This window comes from Salminus brasiliensis, chromosome 19 (assembly GCF_030463535.1).
Source record: "Salminus brasiliensis chromosome 19, fSalBra1.hap2, whole genome shotgun sequence".
NCBI classification, from domain to species: Eukaryota; Metazoa; Chordata; class Actinopteri; order Characiformes; family Bryconidae; genus Salminus; species Salminus brasiliensis.
In genome coordinates, this window is record NC_132896.1 from 6,443,766 (window position 1) to 6,463,308 (window position 19,543).

Sequence of the window (19,543 nt, forward strand, 5' to 3'; positions counted from 1 at the left end):
CCCGAGTGTAAACTGGACGTTAATCCCGGTTCAGGAGTGTAAACTGGACGTTAATCCCGGTTCCGGAGTGTAAACTGGACGTTAATCCCGGTTCCCGAGTGCAAACTAGAGGTTAATCCCGGTTCCCGAGTGTAAACTGGACGTTAATCCCAGTTCCCGAGTGTAAACTGGACGTTAATCCCAGTTCCCGAGTGTAAACTGGACGTTAATCGCAGTTCCCGAGTGTAAACTGGACGTTAATCCCAGTTCCCGAGTGTAAACTGGACGTTAATCCCAGTTCCCGAGTGTAAACTAGAGGTTAATCGCAGTTCAGAGTGTAAACTAGAGGTTAATCCCAGTTCCCGAGTGTAAACTGGACGTTAATCCCGGTTCAGGAGTGTAAACTGGACGTTAATCCCGGTTCCGGAGTGTAAACTGGACGTTAATCCCGGTTCCCGAGTGCAAACTAGAGGTTAATCCCGGTTCCCGAGTGTAAACTGGACGTTAATCCCGGTTCCCGAGTGTAAACTGGACGTTAATCCCAGTTCCCGAGTGTAAACTGGACGTTAATCCCAGTTCCCGAGTGTAAACTAGAGGTTAATCCCAGTTCCCGAGTGTAAACTAGCACCTGTGAAACCCACAATTTCAATCTTATCTCTTTCACTCAAACAACTTTTGTCATACAGCTTGTTTACACCTGGCTTTAACATGCATTTTTGTATCTGGATAGCGTCTGGATCTACTTTGACCGGATTCTGTTTACACTTCTCAACTAAAAACACCCTCGAATGTGGTCCTATCCGATTGTAATCCATTCTAAATGCATCCTGGGAGTGTTCACACCTGGCTTTTATACAGACAAGTGAAACCGAATGTGATCTGATCCCCAGAAATGTTAACCCCTTTAATGCCAAATGTAAACAGATGCTCATTAACACAGATGCTCACTTACTTTTTATGAACTTACTTTTTCTAGCCTGCACTGTGGATGTTTACTCAACGTGCTCAATGAACTGTTTGCGTTATTAATTTAGTTAGATTGTGTTTGTCCATAATTGTGACCACATTTTATTAGAAACCAATTCAGGTAATTCATTTAAATTCTTAGCTGATTGAATACATTTGATAATCAGATATTTTTTTGTGAAGCATAGCTTTAACGCCACGGCTGATATTAAGAGTTTGTCTCAAGATTAGATACGCTGCCCTGATCTGATGCTCTGTTGTGGAATCTGGTTTGTCTTTCTCTACAGTGCTCAATGAGGTCTCACGTCAGTGATGGCTGTAGTGTCGTGGAAGGAGATTTGCCTGCTGACTGGACTGGTGGTGGGCTGCTACTGGAACAGTCTGCTGTGTGGCTTCGTGTTTGACGATGTCTCTGCTATTTTGGATAACAAGGACCTTCGTCCCTCTACACCTATTCAGAACCTCTTCCTCAATGACTTTTGGGGGACCCCCATGTCAGAGGTAAGGTCCCCACCTCACAACTTGCAGGACGTAAAGGATCTGCTGCTAACGTCTTGGTGCCAGATACTGCAGGACACTGCAGGAGGTCTTGTGGAGTCCGTGTTAGTGTTGGTGTTAATGTTATGGCTGATTAGTGTCATTGAAATGTTGAGAATAGTGGTAGGTGACTTAAAAATATTATATTATGATACATAAAGATACTTAAGTATTGTACTAAATGGATCATGGGATTTTGATGGCCAGACATTATCAAACAGCTAAACAGGACCAATAATGTATTCTGTAAATAAAACACGCTGATTCATATCTTTTTAAAGTGGTAGTTCTGTCCAAATGTTTGTGGACACCACATTCAAGGAATGCATTTAGATACTTTATGTTCCACCCATTGCTTACACAGATATGCGCACACACACACACACACACACACACACACACACACACACACACAAACACAGCTTGTGTAGCCACTGTAGAAAAGTATTGTTTTTTTTTTTTTGTTTTTTTTTGGCATTGATCTCCATTGAAAGTTAAGAAGGGAGTTTTTGTGTGCCAGTGATGATATTTTACATGTATTAAAGATGTTTAATCAATGCAGACAGATAGAAAGATATTTCACTATATATGTTTAGTATATTTGTTTTATTTATGAAATAAAGTTTATATACTTTATATATATTTATATATATATAAAGTATATAATGTGTGTGTATATATATATATATATATATATATGTGTGTGTGTGTGTATGTGATGTATATAATGTGTGTGTGTAAAAAAAAAATGCAATTTTTAAAATTGATTGATTGATTTATTTATTTTTAAGGCATTGACAGCTTTGATTGATTCACTCTAAATGTGAATCTGGCACGAAACCCATTTCCACACTCTACCCGGCCGCCTGGGATTGGTTTCTCGACCAAATAAACCTCACGCAAAAATGTGAATTTACTTGCTGTCTGAACGTGTAGGACGTTCCCAATTGTATTCCTGATTACCAGCCCTCCCCCACAGCTAATCTGACATTGACCCTAAGTTACCATAGATGATGTTGATTTGTTGGAGCAGGGTTGTGCAATCTTGGCAAGGATGGTTGTACCTGATTCTGCTCTCTTTCTATGCAGGAGAGGAGCCATAAATCTTACAGACCGCTCACTGTCCTCACCTTTCGCCTCAACTACCTGCTGAGCGAACTGACTCCCGCCTCCTACCACCTGCTCAACATGCTTCTGCATGCGGCTGTGTGCGTGCTCTTCCTCCGCTTCTGCCGGCTGCTGCTGGACCGCAGGACCAGCCTGGTGGCTGCGCTGCTGTTTGCTGTCCACCCGGTCCACACAGAGGCTGTGAGTAAAACGCACAATAGTGTACTTTGTTGTCTCAACAAGGATATGTGTGTGTGTGTGTGTGTGTGTGTGTGTGTATAATTCTATATATATATATATATATATATATATATATTATATATATATAATATATATTAGTTAACTATATGGGCAAGAATTGGAACACCTACACATTACGCCCACAGGAGCTTTTATGACTTCTAATTCTAAACCCATTTGCAATAATATGGAGTCTGTGCCCCTTTGCAGCTCTAACAGCAGCAGGTCTGGAGCTCTGCACTTATTGAGTCAGTTGGAGACTTTTATGCACTACGCTCTGAGCCCAGCACTCTGCCCTGACCCCGCTCTGTAACTTTACGTGGTCTGACACTCCGTGTCTGAGCTGCTTTCTGTGGCTCCTAAACGCTTCCACTGTTCAATAATACCACTCACAGCTGATGGTGGAAGATCTAAGAGTGAAGAAATTTCACCAGCTGACTTGTAGTTGCAGCGGTAGCTCCTATTTCATACACGCTGGAGAGCCACCCATTCTTTCACTAGTGTGTAGAAAGGCAGACTGCATGGCTAGGGGCTTGATTTTATACACCTTGTGGCAATGAGACTGAATGAAACACCTGAATCCAATTATTTACAGCTGTGTCCCAATACCTTTGTTCATATAGTATGTGTGTGTGTATATATCAATGTATTTTACCCCCAGTCCAAGTCTCTTAATGCTGACTACTGGCTGATACCTATCTGTGTTTCTATAAATCATGCAGCCCCTCAACTTAGGCAGACCGTATTAATAGACAGCGATAAACAGCAGTAAAATCACCATTTTAGTACCAGTTTCTAAAATCAGACTAAATTCTGAACTGATTGACTTGGTTTGGAGCAACTTTTTAAACGGCAGTTTTAAACTCAAGAATCAGAAGTGGATCGAAACCTTAAAAGCCCAATTAAATGCCCATCCTTTAAAAATGCTCTAGATCATATATATATAAAATACAGTGCATGTTCTACATCGCCTCATTGCGCCTAATTAAAAGCATTTTACTTAGCTAGTCTGTCCTTAAACAATAGCCACAGAGAAGGGTCAAGGGTGACACCCTGCAGCATGCCCAGGGCACATTAGTACAAACCCCAGGCTTGTACGAGCACTGTGCTCATGTTTTGCAAGCTAGTCTGACTGGCAAAGACCTGGTGATGGGAGCAGCAGCCCTTCCTCTAGCCTTGTTACAGGGCCGCTGTGGCCTAATAGCTAGAGAAGTGGACTTGGGACCTGAAGGTCACTGAAGGTTCAGTCCCCGGGACTGTCAGGAAGTGGGGGTGGGGTGAGTGAAGCAACATCACTTTCTCCTCTCCCAACATTTACGGCTAAGAGATCAGCAGGAAGTGTGCACGAGCTCCCCGGGCCAGCTCGGGCGACCAACTCCGCACTTTTAGTTGAGGAGACAAAGAGAAGGAGGACGATGACCAATCTTTCCTTCGTTCTGCACAGGCTGCAAAGCCCAGCCCAGCTCAGCTCAGCTCAGCTCGACTGGATTCACATTGAGAACTTCTTCTATGAGAGCCCAGACGTCCACCATGACTCATGGCTCATGCAGGCACTAGATTACCCCCCAAAGCTGTTTTAGCCCATCATGACTAAAAAAAAGTGCTAGAGGTCAGCAGCAATGTCTGTGAAAGCCCTGAACACATCATTGCTGCTCATGGCCACGCGGTCAGAATTGGAGAACCATCAGCTGTGAGTTGATTGTCAGCTAAATGGTCTAATTTCCCAACAGCAAGCCTATCATGGCTTAGCTTGGATCATGTGAAGTTTCTAGAGCAGGTATTATTAGGTAGCTTGGTAAATGTACATTACCACAGTGTATTCCTTAATTGTGAAAGAAATACAGTTGCTCATAAACTGTAAATCAAAAGATCCTTCTGGGAATCTCCCACAGCTCGTTATTTAATGTAATCGCTGAGCATTTCCATTTGTTGCTTGCTCAGTGTATTTAAAGAATTTCACTTTTCCAGAACTCTCCGATGCTGCACAGTGTCAGAAAGACAGGCTGTGGGTTTGTGTTGGTGACCAGTTGACCTTACTGGGTGGCAAAGGGCTGGGCTATATTTGCTGGGGATTTTTTGGCCGAGATGCTGAACCGAAGGCTCAGATGAAGACAGGCCTGTGAATTGTTGTCATTTCATTGGTATTCAGTCCGTCTCTGCACAAAACGGACTTCAGTGGCAGGCTTGGAGATTTAGCCCAAGGATGGAGGCGTCTGGGATTTCTCCACATAAATGAATCTTGACTTGTGCTTGATGATGCCTTCCATGAGATAATGCAGACAACAGACTGTTCTATTCATGACTTCCTCTTCATGTTTATTTGTGCGAATGAGCTTTGAGAGCGTGGATGTGTGTGTGTGTGTGCTGCAGAGCTGGCCTTCCCGTGAGGCGTGAGCTTTACACTGTTATAAATCTGACTTCTTTCATTATAAACGTGTCATCGTTCTCCTCGCAACCGGTGGTTTTGTTTAGTGATGGGAATTTCTGCATGGGAAAGCTTCTGACTTTTTGTAGAGCTTGACAGGCTCCTTGTTTAAACTGCCATTGCGGACACCTCCATGTGGTGGCAGTAATGGATAGTTTGTTGTTTTTGCTCTCATTCTAAATGCGAATGGTTGGACCAAAGGCTGAAACCCTTTTTTGATTTGGTAATTATCCATTTTTTTCTCTTCTCATTAATTTCTTTAATTAACCTTTGGTATGTTTTAACTTGTCTTTATATATATATATATATATATATATATATATATATATATATATATATATATATATATATATATATATATATATATATATATTTCTAATTGGCACTGGTTGTTTTTACTGATTTGAGAAAAAGTACTACATTTGTAGAAGTTTATAACCCGTTGAAAAGAAGTGAGATAATGGTGGGACATGTTTGTTTGTTTGTTTTTTGGACTGTGGTCTTTCATGAGCCACTGTGTTAATCAAGAAGTAATCTTTGATGCCACTTACAATGGCATCCTTTCTTTTAAATGCAGTGTAGTGTTGTTAACACCTTGAAATCTCTCATTCTGATGCCACACCTTGAAAAAATTCTGCTATTCAACAGCGTTTTCAATACCATGAGGAAAAAATGACTGACTGCGCCAGATACAGTTACTTCTAACAACAGCCAACTACAGATCACACACAAGCAACAAGGCTGTCAGGTAGTGCTAAGGCTTGGCAGTGTTCGATTTAAATGAAGCCTGCTGCTGCTGTTCAGTGCTGCCATGCAAACCCTGGCATGCATCGGATAAGTGGCCGTAGACGCGCTGACCCCCTGAGGTCAGGATGTTGGATGATCACCACCCTAACTCATCCCAGAAATACAGAATGAAGCACCACCCATCATTTCAGAGAACACTGTTCCATTGCTCCACAGCTTAATGCTAAAAATAACTTTTTTAGCCCATGCCAAGCAATAGGTTCATGTTTATCAGCTCCAGAGAGAGTCCTATACTAATGGCAGTCCTTCTCTACAGGGACTGGACGAAGTGTGTGTGTGTGTGTGTGTGTGTGTGTGTGTGTGTGTGTGTGTGTGTGTGTGAGAATTTGCACATCTGTGACAGCAATGGGTTGAACTTAACATAGCTGAATGCATTCATTAGAAGGGGCGTTCACAAACAATTGGACACATAGTGTGCGTGCTAAAGATGGATTGCGGTGCTGTTTTGATCATCAATTCAGGTGATCCATCATTGATTCAAGAGCTCTACATCAGTAATTACAAGACAAATAGAAACTTGGCTGAAGTATGATTGAAGCTATTGTAAAATACCCCATATATATATATACGTTTTTGACTGGAGCATCAATTATATGATGTGTAAGTGCGCCAAATTGTTGGAATCCACTCGAGGGCATGTGCTACCTGTGCTTTGATTCTGCTTCGCATCGTGGGGAAAAAACAGGGTAACTTGGCCTCTGGTGGAAGTTTGCTGTAAAATATTTAAGACCTGCATAAAATCCATGAGCGGGTTTGAGCAACTTACAGAGGCAGTAGGTAGTAGCACAACCTTTTAGCAGAATTGCAGCTTGCAGATGTTTTTTTTAAAAAAGTTTTTAAAGTCTTTCAGTTCATGTAGCTGTTTTTTTTTCAGTAGTCCTAGTCTTGTTGGCAGAAGGCCTTCTGTTCTAAGATATTCTTGGGTGATCTTGTTGCAAAGTTTGTTTAGGCCAGAGGAATGTGAGGCCTATTCCACAATCTTTAGTCAAATCTTTACCAGTAGGTTTGATATTTGCATCTATGATTTGCTGGTATTTTTGGAATCCATTCTTTTGTCCATCTGTGCAATACAGCCAATGCAGTAACTGCCAGCTGGTGGCAAAACGAGCCCAAAGCAGTTGCTTCACAGTCTGCACAGTGGAAAGGTGCGCCACCCTCTTGATTCTGCTAAACTTTCATGCAGGTTTTATGCAGCCAAATAGGGGTTTACGATTTACCAGGAATACCAGCATACCAGAAGTCCTCTCTGTGTGTTTTCTTGGTCTTCCAGATCTCACCTTCACCTTCACAGTTTCTCTAAGTTGCCATTTCTCACACTCTGACTTGTGGCAATCTATTTATTTCATTTTTACATGTGTAGACAGTTGCTGAGAGGAGCAAAGGTGTTGCAAGGGTGTCTAAAACTTTGCACGGGTCACAGATCATTCAGATTTATGTTTTTGTTATTGAATCATGAACCCAGTATCTTAGAATTTGACCAATCAGGTCTATAAAAAGTTTTTACTGGACATCCCCTGAAAGTATTCTTGGGTGATCTTGTTGCAAAGCTTGTTTAGGCCAGAGGAATGTGAGGCCTATTCCACAATCTTTAGTCAAATCTTTACCAGTAGGTTTGATATTTGCATCTATGATTTGCTGGTATTTTTGGAATCCATTCTTTTGTCCATCTGTGCAATACAGCCAATGCAGTAACTGCCAGCTGGTGGCAAGACAAGCCCTGGAAGTAGGGCTGAGCGATTATGGTAAAAATACTGTATCGCGATATTTATTTACTTTTTTTCGTGATCAACAATATTTAACATGATACATGTAATCACAGACTAAAAACAGTAGTGACCAATTCTTATAAACTACTATTCACATCCTCTCCCGTACTGAACACAGTGATTTATACTCAACATCTGCTGCTCTTCATCTAATTAAACCAGTCTAATCACACTGTTAGTAATGAAACCTGCAGCTAATCAGTGTTTACTAAGCACTAACAGTCATATTTGTCATATTGCCCAGCTTCACCTGAAAGGAATATGGTCTGTGTCTAAGTCTATAGCAGGTCGCCCTCACAAATTGAGGGACCATGCAATTAAGGGAGGCCACCAAGCCACCGTTGACCACTCTGAAGGAGATAAAAACTTCCGCTGCTGAGATGGGGGGGGGGGAAGACTCTGCATGTGACAACTGTTGCCCAGGTAGAGAGAAATGGAGTAAAATTGCAGTGTCCAGATATCCAAGCCTGATTGAGACCTTCCCACACTGACTTGGTGCTGTGATTACGGCCAAAGGTGTGAATATTTATGTAGTCACTTATTTTTAGATTTTTTATTTTATTTTATTGACATTACTTTGTGGAAATGTTTTAACTTTAACATTTAACATTGTAATTTTGCTTAAAAAGCCAACTTATATTGACCATGATTCCATTAATAGAAGTAGTAAAATGGGAAAATATCCAAGATATATATTTTTTTATATATATATTTTTAATATGGACTGTATAAGCATCTGTAAAGTCAGAAGTAATTTTCCTTATTTTGTGCAGACCATCATAAAACAAGCTTTCTGAAGTGAACATATGCCTGCATGCATGTTCTAACAGACCATGGCTCAGTTGTTTGGTGCACACTGAGTACAGGTGTGATTATCAGTGTATGAATGCATGAATATTTATCAGTGTATTGTTCTTTTGACAACACTACCGCTACCAACATTACCGCAGACTCTGAGTGCAAAAATCTAGCCTAGCATTTCGCTGACCATTCCAGCAAAATCCTTTTTCGGGGTGTGTTTAGTTCAGCCAGTATATTCATAGTTATATTCATTGCCTCTGTGTGGCGAGGAGCATATATCACCCTCTATAACCCTAATAGTGCTTTGAGATCTGACATATTCCAGGTATTGTTGGCGAACCACGGCACCTAATTGGCATTCCTTGGCATACAGTTAATGCTTGCTTTGTCATTATCCATAGTCTGCACCACCTGCCCGCTCTATTGCAGCCCCCGTCCTCTAGCTCTTCTGTTTCATGAGAAGTGTTCCACACATCCCAATTTTATTTTATTTATTTTTTTATTTCTTTCTCTGCCAGGTCACAGGTGTTGTGGGAAGAGCCGAGCTGCTGTCCTCAATCTTCCTCTTGGCAGCTTTCCTGGCCTACACCAAGTCGAAAGGCACAGATCACTCCATCGGTAAGAGGTGTTGTCGTCAGCCTTTTCAGTGTCACCAAGCCATGTGTGCCTGCCAAAACAGGCTCGCTGTTCGGGCACCTTGCACAGGCTGGGACTTGTCCTCGGCACTAAGCGTAGCATACTCCCCACCCAGAGCTTTAAGAACACTTTGGTTTGTGAACATTTAGCAAAATACCATTTTAGCTTGACGGACACTTTATCACCTGGATATTTTATGTTGCTGTTCATCAACAACATTTACAAGGAGCTTATGCCAACCATTTTCTTTAGAAGCGGAGCGTAACTTCCCCTGCCCGCTTTCACCTGAACTCGGGTGACAAGTCTGGCATGCTTTACAAATGATGATCCTTGACACATGAAAGTGAAACATGAGATTAATGGCAAACTGGCTACGTGCTCTTTTCATGCCGTTGCAAATGTGCAACCTCAGGAACATTAGATGTCTAAGATTTTGTTTCCTCATAACTGCTGTGCACACATCTTTGTTGCCTAATTATGTGGACAAAAGCTGACATCTCTTCTGTAGAATGAAGAGACAAGCACTACACCGTCCTTTCACGTGTTGCTTGAACTCTTGGCACCATCGCAGTTTGGATTCCAGCAGCTGTATGCTGCCCTCTTGCCCAGTTGTGCCACTGAGAAGCCCCCCCCCCGTTACTGGCCTATTTTTACTCCCATTAACCTTTGCTACCCTGTTTAAACTAACACACCCTACTACTGTTAACTCTTTCTATCTGGATTGTTTTACGTGCAGCTACTGAATAATAAGCTTTGTAATGCTGCACATGACATGGGCTTATGTGGTGTGGAGCAAGTGGACCATGTGCAGCTCCACATATGCTTATGCTCCCCCACTTTTTATTGGAACAAACAATTGAGGTGCAGTGGAAATAACTGCCTGAGCATAACATCATATTTTGATCATTTTGTCACCACACACACACACACAGTTATAACTCATCATCTTTATCTTACAAATTATGACTTACTACATAAAACTTTTTTAAAATCTAAACAGTACTGAATATTCTTTTGATTGTGGATTATGTTGTAAGAATATATTTTATAAATATTTCCTCAAAATATGGGTTTATTGTCAACATTTTGCCCTATTTCTTTTTAAATATTGCTTCAATGAATCAAAAATGTATCCGTGTTTTTTTTTTTTTTAGAAATATGACCATTCAACCTGGAAAAAAGGTTGGTTCCCAGGGAACAGTGACAGTAACCAGTAAACACTCGTTGAAGGGGGAGGTCCACACACACACACACACACACACACACACACACGCACACGCACACACATGTTTCATATGAAACAATAGAAGCAACTGTGTCCCCTCTGGAAGATGCCCTTTGATACGTTTGAGAGTCACAACCAGGACATTTAGACAAATAAACGTGTTGAAATGCTTGATCTGACTACTTGGGCACATCTGGTTGGTTGTTTAAATTCCAGACCAGTCCGTATGCATTCTGCTCGATCTTTTCATCTTTTTTTTTCCTTCTTTTCCTTTTTCTTTCTTTCTTTCTTTAAAATCCTGAAGGCCAAGTAGCACTTCCAAATGTTTTTGTTTATTTATTTCTTTTTCTTCACTCATCAGTGTCATCAGTGTCAAATAAACGTATCATCTCCGCCTCGTTTGGTGCATGAAGCAGTGTTTTCTTAGGTTAGACGGGTGGTGTTTCTTAGAACTGTGGGGTTTTATTTTGAATTTGCATAGCCGTCACCCCATTCTGTCTTGATTATTGAATTCTAGAAACACCTGCAGGATGAATCATGATGTTCTAAGCATTTTTGAGCTGAAAAACACAGCCGTTCCCACTACCAGCGATATTGCCTGAGTGCTGAGAAATGTGAAAAAGCTCACCTTTCAGGGCGGCCAAGAAAAACAGATCAGTTTTGGAGGTCCAAACTTTAGCGTTTATGAATGTCTCTCACGTCTCCTGCTTCTCAAGAGACTCCATGATTGACGGACAGGGCTGATTTATTTATTTATTTAAAGTAGAAACTACCAAACAACACATTTATTATTTTTCTTTATTATATTTTTGTTTTCCAGTGTGGACGCCTATTATCTTGACTGTCTTCCTTGTTGCTGTAGCCACACTCTGCAAGGAGCAAGGCATCACTGTCATCGGGATCTGCTGTGTGTATGAAGTGTTTGTCGCCCAAGGGGTAAGACCATTCCGTCTCACTGAATTTAGTCCAATAATTAGCCTCGTTAAGTAGCGCCGTGAAGTCTGTAATGTATCTAAACCGAAGGTACTTTGAAACCCCGGTGAACGGAGATCACCAGATTAAAGCAACGCCGATGTAATCCTTGATTATTAAACCGCAGTGTTGAGCGGTAAACCTGCAAAGACTTCTTGAAACCATTATGTTTAGGAGGTCTGTTTGTGAAACAAAGCAAAGCCCTGCAAATTTGAAGGTGACAGCTGGATAATTATCCTCAAGGTGGCATCATTCCTCGCTTGCCGCAGCGGTAATTGCCAAGGAAAATGCGTGAATGCCACAAATCACTCATCCACAGATCTGCAGCGTTAAAGCGATCACACACTTTTCCATTAGACACTTGAGATCTGTTATTTGTTATTGCTTGTGTTGTCTTTGTCCTCTTTAATGGTGCCTTGGCATTTTCACTGTTCCTCATTACCGTCAGTAATTGGATGAGTAAAGCTACTCAACAATGCATGCACTCACGCTGGAAAAAAAAAACTCTGCAGTGCTGGATGAAGCTATTCATCGTGGTGCATTAGAGGTCGTCTCCACACTGGGGCCTTGTGCTCTTTTGGCAGCCCATCATGCCCTTTCAATTATGCAATTAGGCTGCATTTTACATAATGGACTCTGTCATAATCCTCTTATGTGGACTGGCTACTGAAGGGAGTGAGAGTCGGCAGCTGTTGCGTCTTGCGGGCCCTTCGGGCGCTGTGAGCGTCTGCCTCGGAAGTTCAGCTAATGTGCACCCTATACCAGCCTGCTCGTGTGTCTGAAGTAGAGTCCACCCTGGAACTAATTACTCTGCTATGACTCTCGCACATTCTCGCTCCAGCGCAGTATCTTCCACTGCGGCCTGCTGCAAGAAGTGTGCTGCAGGGTTACGTAGCACATGGAACATGGAAGTGAAATATGAGATAAATGATAAACTGGTTAGGCGCTCTTTGGACACAGTTGGAGTGTAGCGTTGAGAACATGTGCACGTTCAGGAATGTGCATTATATCTCCTAGACGTAGACATAGACCGGAGGGTAGAAAGCCAGAAGTGGTTCTCAGGTACTGATGGTTCCTTTGAAATAAAGGGCCTAATTATTCCAGTTCATGATAAAATGTAACATGTAATTTGAGTATAAAAGTATGTGGGAAAGACTTAACAAGATACTTCGCAAGACTCTCTTTTCAGGACTAACACAGTTATGCAGGATATGTAGCATAAAAGGCTATATCTGAGCAATGGCCCTCATTTACCAGCTTCTTCCTAAAAAATGTCTCCAATTCTTTCTTGAGAAACGTCCAAACTAAACATCTAAGTCAGATTCATGATGTCATTCTCCTCTACTGATTTCCATTCCATTGCCCTTAGGAAGAAATTTCTTCCTAAGAACGGTTGGTTGATAAGGCCCAATACGAGGGACGACTGGGCAGTAACCAGTACAATGTACCGACTAATACAGCAATGTGAGAAGAGCCAGTGCACCTCAATTTTCATAAATAAAATAAAATCTCGTAACAAGGCTGTAACGATAAGTCGTACCAGCCTGTATTATTTAAAAGTCAACAAGCAACTACTGCACCTTGCTGTAGAAGAGCCAGAGCAGAAATCTATTGCTTCATGGGAGCTCAAGGCTCTTTTGGAGAAGCTAAGGCCTTCTTGGCTACCTATAATTCCAACAACCCTGATTTGTTGTATGGAACCTTTGACTGTTGAAAGAGGATCTTGTAAAATATGACCTCATTATGATTTCACAGAGGTGTCTAGGGTGTGACTAACGGACAACAGGGGCACCAATCAGGATGAAGGATGAAGAATATCTGGAAAAGGCGAAACGCACAGAATGTGTGTTGCATTAAAATGATTTTAAAATGGAACAGAAAGAATGTAGACAACTAGAACAGTAATGTCAGTCATTTTTGCCTTACAATGGAAGAAGTTAAAGACATTTAATTGCTTATAATTGCTTATTTATATATATATATATATATATATATAGGTCATTAGGTCATTCCACACCTACTTGCCTCGAGCATGTCGTGATTGGACAGGTCATGGCTTTCTGTGAAAACATTCAAGCAAAAATCTGTGCTTCGCTTTGCATTTTTTTAAAACAGTATAGAACATGATTGGTTAAACATTTTTTTTTATTTTTTTTTATGGTAGCATAAAGACATTATTTCATATTATATTATTATTATTTCATATTAAATATTTTAAGTATAATATGGAGGTGCTGGTGTGTTCATGTGGAATGGCCCTAAAGCTTATGGATATCTAAAGAATGTACTTTATAAATACAGTTACTGTGGCGTGATTATTGGATGGTGTCAGGTTAGTTTAATTGCCTCTGGGTGGTACAGTGAGAGCATGCTGTGCTTTCTGGAGTGCCAAATAAACATCTATGATCTAAGATTCTAAGAATGATGGTAAGTAGTAGATGGAATTAGATTTTTATTGGATTTTTTTTTTAACTGAAGCAGACTTTCTGATGAGCATATATATATATATATATTACTAAGATTTGCTCACTCAAATCACCCTAGTCCTAAAATCTTCCATATTCTGATTAATTATGTAGTATATTGTTGCCTTATGTAAGGCATGTAGTGTAATGTATTTCCATTTTTCCTGTTTTTCCACTTTTTAACCTAAAGTGAATCTGGCAGTTGTTCTTTACATTAGGTCAACATTTTATGACGAATGGACCAAAATGAGCTAAAGTAAAATGTTTTACATTGACGTCTACTCAGAATGAAGAAGGTTTTTCCCCCTTCTTCTGTAAAATTACTATCAGCGATGTGGAATACGAGTTCTTATTACACTTGTGGTACGTTCACAAACTGAGGCAGACTTTCTGAAGAGTCTCTGGCTAGCACGAATGATGTATGATTTTTGCGCAGTCAGTCTGATTAAAACAAGCCACTGACTTGTATTATGCATAGCTGAGTTTACCCAAAGTAATCATGCTCTTAGGATCTTAGGATTTATGTTAATGCTATTTAGTATGATATTATAGGGAGTATTCATTTGATGATTACACAAGAGAGAATTCTGAAGTGAAATTCAAGATTCCAGTTGGATGTTATAAATGGAATCATGGTTAATTGAATTTGGGCTTTTTTTTTTTTTTACATATACTTTATAATTGCATACTATTTAAGGTCAAAGTGGAAACCAGTTTCTACAAAGTAATGTCAATTAAATAAAAAAAAATATAATGTAAAATTAATTAAACAGAATGGGAATTGTAATTAAACTGAGAGAGGTCCTTGCAAATAGTCTTAAAATGCAGATCACCTGGTGCAGTAGTGGATGTGTCTCAAATGATTGTAGTACAAAGACTCCTATTTTGAGACTCTGAGAAAAGGCTATTGAACAGTATAAGAATATAAGCCTGCAGGGAGAGGGAATGCTTGCCTTTTAAGGTTCTAAGGGTTGGATCCTGATGAAATGCAATCTGACGTTCAACTGTCTGTCTTTATCTCTATCTGTCTGTCCGAACATAGTTCACGTTGCCCATGATCATTGAGACGGTGGTGCAGGTGGTACGGGGGAAGGGTGGCATCCCCTACGCAGTGCTGCAGACCCTGCTGAAGCTGGTGGTGCTGGTCATCAGCACGCTGCTGCTAGTCATTGTCAGAGTGCAGGTCATCCAGTCCCAACTGCCTGTCTTCACCAGGTGAGTGACCTCAAGCGTCCACTTTAATTTCATATTACTGTTCAAACAAAACAAAAATATTGGCAGGATTCCATTTTGATCATTGGCAGAGCTGCACAATATGGACACAAAATATTCCAAAAATGTTTGGAAAAGTTGTTGGAAAACTGAGCTGACTAAATCGATTGATTGACTAATTGATCAATTTTGGCCAGCCCTGACCAATGTAAATCTAACTTTGGGACTTTAAATTAGAGTGAACCTGGCAGCTGTCTATTCAGGCACATCATTTCATGAAGAAGAGGGATTCCTGAAGAAAAGGCTGTCAAAGTCCATCAGTCTGAAAGAGGTTAGGTTTTTCGAAGGCTCTGTGGCGCCACCAGATCACAGTCAGATCCTTATTGTTTAAATGGACAAAGTTTGAAACGGTAGTCAGTCGACCCAGTAGTGGAGGCTTCCTATAATCTCTCCAAGAACAATGCATAAAATCATCCGGAAAGCGTCAAAGAACCCAAGAACAACATCTGCAGAACTGAAGGCCTCTCTTGCGTCAGCTAAGGTCAGTGTTCATTAATCAGCCATCAGAAAACAAAAAATGAATAGCACAATGGAAACCATTGCTATCCAAGTATAATATAAATCCTCAACTCTGGTTTGCCAAGAAACACCTTGATGATCCCCCTCAGTTCTGGAACAGTGCGTTTTGGACAGATGAATCTAATGTGGAGCTTTTTGGCTGACACAGGCCCTGTTATTTATGAAAACCTAACACTGCTTTTTAAAATAAGAACATGCATACAAACTTTGAAGCATGGTGGTGGTGGTGTGATTGTTTGGGAATGTTTGGGCCTGAAATCCTTGCTACAATTTAGAGAATTATGAATTCTTCTTTATCAGAGAATTTTTCAAAAGCCTGTCAGGAGCTGAAACAAGTCTGGTAGGTTTTTTTTTTTTTTTTTTTTTTACAGATTTCAAGCTGAAGAGATTGTCGCTGATTAGCTTTAAGTCTTCTCCCCAGTCACTTGCCCATCTGGTTTTGGCTTTCTTAAGTCTTACCAGTAAAAATACTAAGCCGGTCCGTTTCCCTTCTGATGTGTGTTTAACTCTGCGGGTAGACCAGTTTGTTTTTAAGGAAGCAGCCAGTCACCTAGTGTTAGCTCTTAGCCTAGCACGGATCCCTGTTTGCCTCTCTGGCTTTTGCTTAGTCACGTGCCCAGTTTAAACTCCCCTTCTGCTAAACTGGCACAAGAAAAGCCACGGTGTCGAGGCCGGGTTCTTGTAGCAACCACAACTAGCAGAGCCTGAAGGTGATGAGCTGCTCTCCAGTATCAACAACACCATATTCTCCTGAAGTCACTGTTGTGTTATTCAGTTTCACCCAATTTGACTAAGGCTTTCACCAGTGCGGCTGTGTGGATGTAAATTTTGGGGGCGTAAAAATTTAAGACTGCTATGTAACAGTTTTGGGGTTTTGGAATTAGTTTTGCTGGATTGGGTGTTAAATGTCTTTTCTTAACAAATACATAAAATATCAATCATTTCATCTTCCCTTTCTTCCTGTAATGCAGTATGTTTCACAGCACAGCATGTACCTATTTTCTATTTGCCTTCAGCACGCCTCATTCCATTTTAATAATTCTTACAGGCTAGTAGTTAAGGTTTTAAGCTGTGCGTGTGTGAGTCTGCTTCATAAATGGTCATCAGTTGAATGGTTAAGTTACTACTGTAATTTAAAAAACGGAAATTGTTCCATTCTGTCACCGCAGCTTTTTATGATGTGTTTATTGCCAAACCTAATATCACAATAAACATACGGTTTAAGCGCAGCCCTAATTGACTGCGGTTTCTGCAAAAGGCCACAAATGAAAGGCTTTTTAAAATTATTATTTTTTAATATTGCATTGAAATGAGTTAATGTAGCAACTGGTCTCCAAAACCAAAGCATAAAGACAATGAGGGACCTGCACACATGCTTTTCATGTTTGTTGAAAAGTGTGATAAAAAAGACTGACTAATCTGATTAAATGTGATATGACACCTGTTATCTACCTCCTTTACTTCTGTCTGAACTTAAAGGGGCACCAGCAGCATGGTTTCAGATATGTTCTCCGTCCAGTTCCTCATAGCTGTCTGCTGAACAGACGTCTAGAGATGCTGGCTGTGTCTCAAAGCCGAGAGTGAAGCGCAAATCCTATATCCTCTGCCATACTTCTGTTCTGTGATCACACAGCTGAGGACGATTAGGATCAGGAAAGAGAAATCCTCTGGATTTGTCAAGGATGTGATCTCTAATCCCTCAGACATAATCCACAGACTGTCTCCAAGTCTGTGGCAGAAGGTGTCTTATCATACAAACCTCTGGAGACACAATGCATTGCACCATGCGTCCTTTCCAGTTTATTTTGTCCCTACTTTGTATTATAGGATCCTGCGATATAGTAGAAAGGCAGGAGCCAAAACACAGCTGCATTGCTCAAATAAAGGCTCATTTGATGTTTTTTTTTTATCCAGTCAATTCCTAGTACTTCTGACCCAATAGCTTGGAAAAGAGCCTTGCTGCAAACTCCAGATAATATACTTCTATATGTATGTCTACTCAGATAGATTGGAGTGTGATATCTTGACAACATGCATGGAAGCAGACCTTGCACATTTTTCGCAATTTCGATTAAAAATCAAAAATAAATAGTTCTTTAATGTTTTAAGTGGTAATTTGGGGCCACCAGCGCCTCCCTTTACGCTTCATGGCTGTGCTTATTTTGTTTTGAAGTCGGTCCAGCTGTTCCGGTCTCTGTAGGTTCGTGTTTTTGCTCCGCTATGCTCGCCCACATTAACACTTGAGGATATCTATTGAAGGAATGGTCCCTTTAAAACGATTAACTGAATAATTGAGCTACGCTATTTTCCCATACTGTTTTCATAACAAACATTCAAATTCATCTTAGTCTGCAATCCTTCATTCTATACTGCTTATTTTCTTTGGCTAAGAACAAAGCTTTAATGTTCACCAGCATTTACAAACAATCCCTGCATTGTTTAAAGTCGTACAGTACTATTCGTCCTGGTAATGAACCCTCCTCTGATTGAGTCCGTTTAGGTTTACACAGTGTTATGGGCCTTTGTCTAGGTCTGAATGTGTGTCTTGAGGTTTGTTCAGTCACACAGTTTGATTTGATTTTGATCATTGAGCGTATTTGACAATTGGTCAACATGGCAGCTCATTTTATTTGACCTACTTGTTGTTTATTCACACCTTAGACAAAGCTGATCCCACATTGTAGCCAGTTAGGCCTCTTGCATAAGGCTAGCGCACCACACTTCCAATGTTTTGGAACCATAATACACAGCTGTACTTTTTGATTAACCATCCAGGGTAACTTGTAGATTGATTTAAGGGAGCATCAAGTTGGGTCTGCTAAACTCCAAATCCAGCTTTTTAGAAGCCAACCCAGGTGTGCACCTGGCACCACAGCGCCAGAACAACCTTTTAATGTGCTACTATAGCTTCTTATCCGAGCTGTTCTGTTTTATCCAGGTTTGATAACCCAGCAGCAGTCAGTTCCACACCTGCCAGGCAGCTCACCTTCAACTACTTGCTCCCAGTGAACGGCTGGCTTCTGCTCAACCCGTCTGAGCTGTGCTGTGACTGGACCATGGGTACCATCCCCCTGGTAGAGTCTGTGCTCGACCTACGGAACCTCGCCACTGTGGCTTTCTACATGCTGCTCGGCTCCCTGGCCTATCACGGCCTTCGCCACAGCCACAACTCTGCCAAAACCATCATCATGGTAAGGCTGGGAACCTTTGGTTTTGAATTGATTGATTTTTGTCAAGTTCAAAACCTTAATGAGGTCAGTAAAGAGCTTTAGCTGTTTACAGATGCAGCCATTTGAATGCTTGAATGCTTCGTCAATGTTTTTATGAATGTATTGAATTGTACATTTGTTTGGTTGGGGGGGCAAAAAACCATTCAGCTTTTCAAATGGCTTTACAAACACAGTAGCTTTCTAAAATATTGAGATTCATTAGAAAAAAGCAAAATTGAAAAATTCGCAGGCATGAAAATGACTTAAATAGAGGCTGATAATCCGCTAATAAAGAGGCTGCTGCAGCCTTATTTGTCCTAATTAGCGATCACAAGGCAAGCAGTTCCTTGGTCTTGTTGACACACAAAGCTGTGGGTGGTATACTTTTGACAGCTGTTATTAATACCCACAGCTTTACAAGGAAGTTCAGTAACAGTAAATTGGACGGTCGGGTCAGGGCCTGTCCCTCAGCAGGCATGATCTAAGGTCATGCGGAAATGCAGCCACTTCGTTTCCGGAATGTGCACACCGAGGGGCATTCCCAGCATAGTGGAATGTATGGGCTCTGTTTTTCCCAGGTTGTTTTTTTTTACAGTTTATCACTGTGTTGTTCCTGG

General features: G+C 40.9%; 1 protein-coding gene across 2 annotated transcripts in view; it reads left to right on the top strand.

Moving 5' to 3' along the window:
• The window catches only part of tmtc3 (transmembrane O-mannosyltransferase targeting cadherins 3), a 33,988-nt gene that overhangs the window by 1,858 nt on the left and 12,587 nt on the right, over positions 1–19,543 (top strand). For both annotated transcript variants that reach the window (XM_072663564.1, XM_072663565.1), the window contains exons 2-7: positions 1,233–1,446; positions 2,572–2,790; positions 9,147–9,246; positions 11,310–11,425; positions 14,969–15,141; positions 18,656–18,908. In XM_072663564.1, the coding sequence (XP_072519665.1) occupies positions 1,258–1,446; positions 2,572–2,790; positions 9,147–9,246; positions 11,310–11,425; positions 14,969–15,141; positions 18,656–18,908 (1,050 nt within the window). In that variant the 5' untranslated portion in view covers positions 1,233–1,257. The remainder of the gene's footprint in view (positions 1–1,232; positions 1,447–2,571; positions 2,791–9,146; positions 9,247–11,309; positions 11,426–14,968; positions 15,142–18,655; positions 18,909–19,543) is intronic.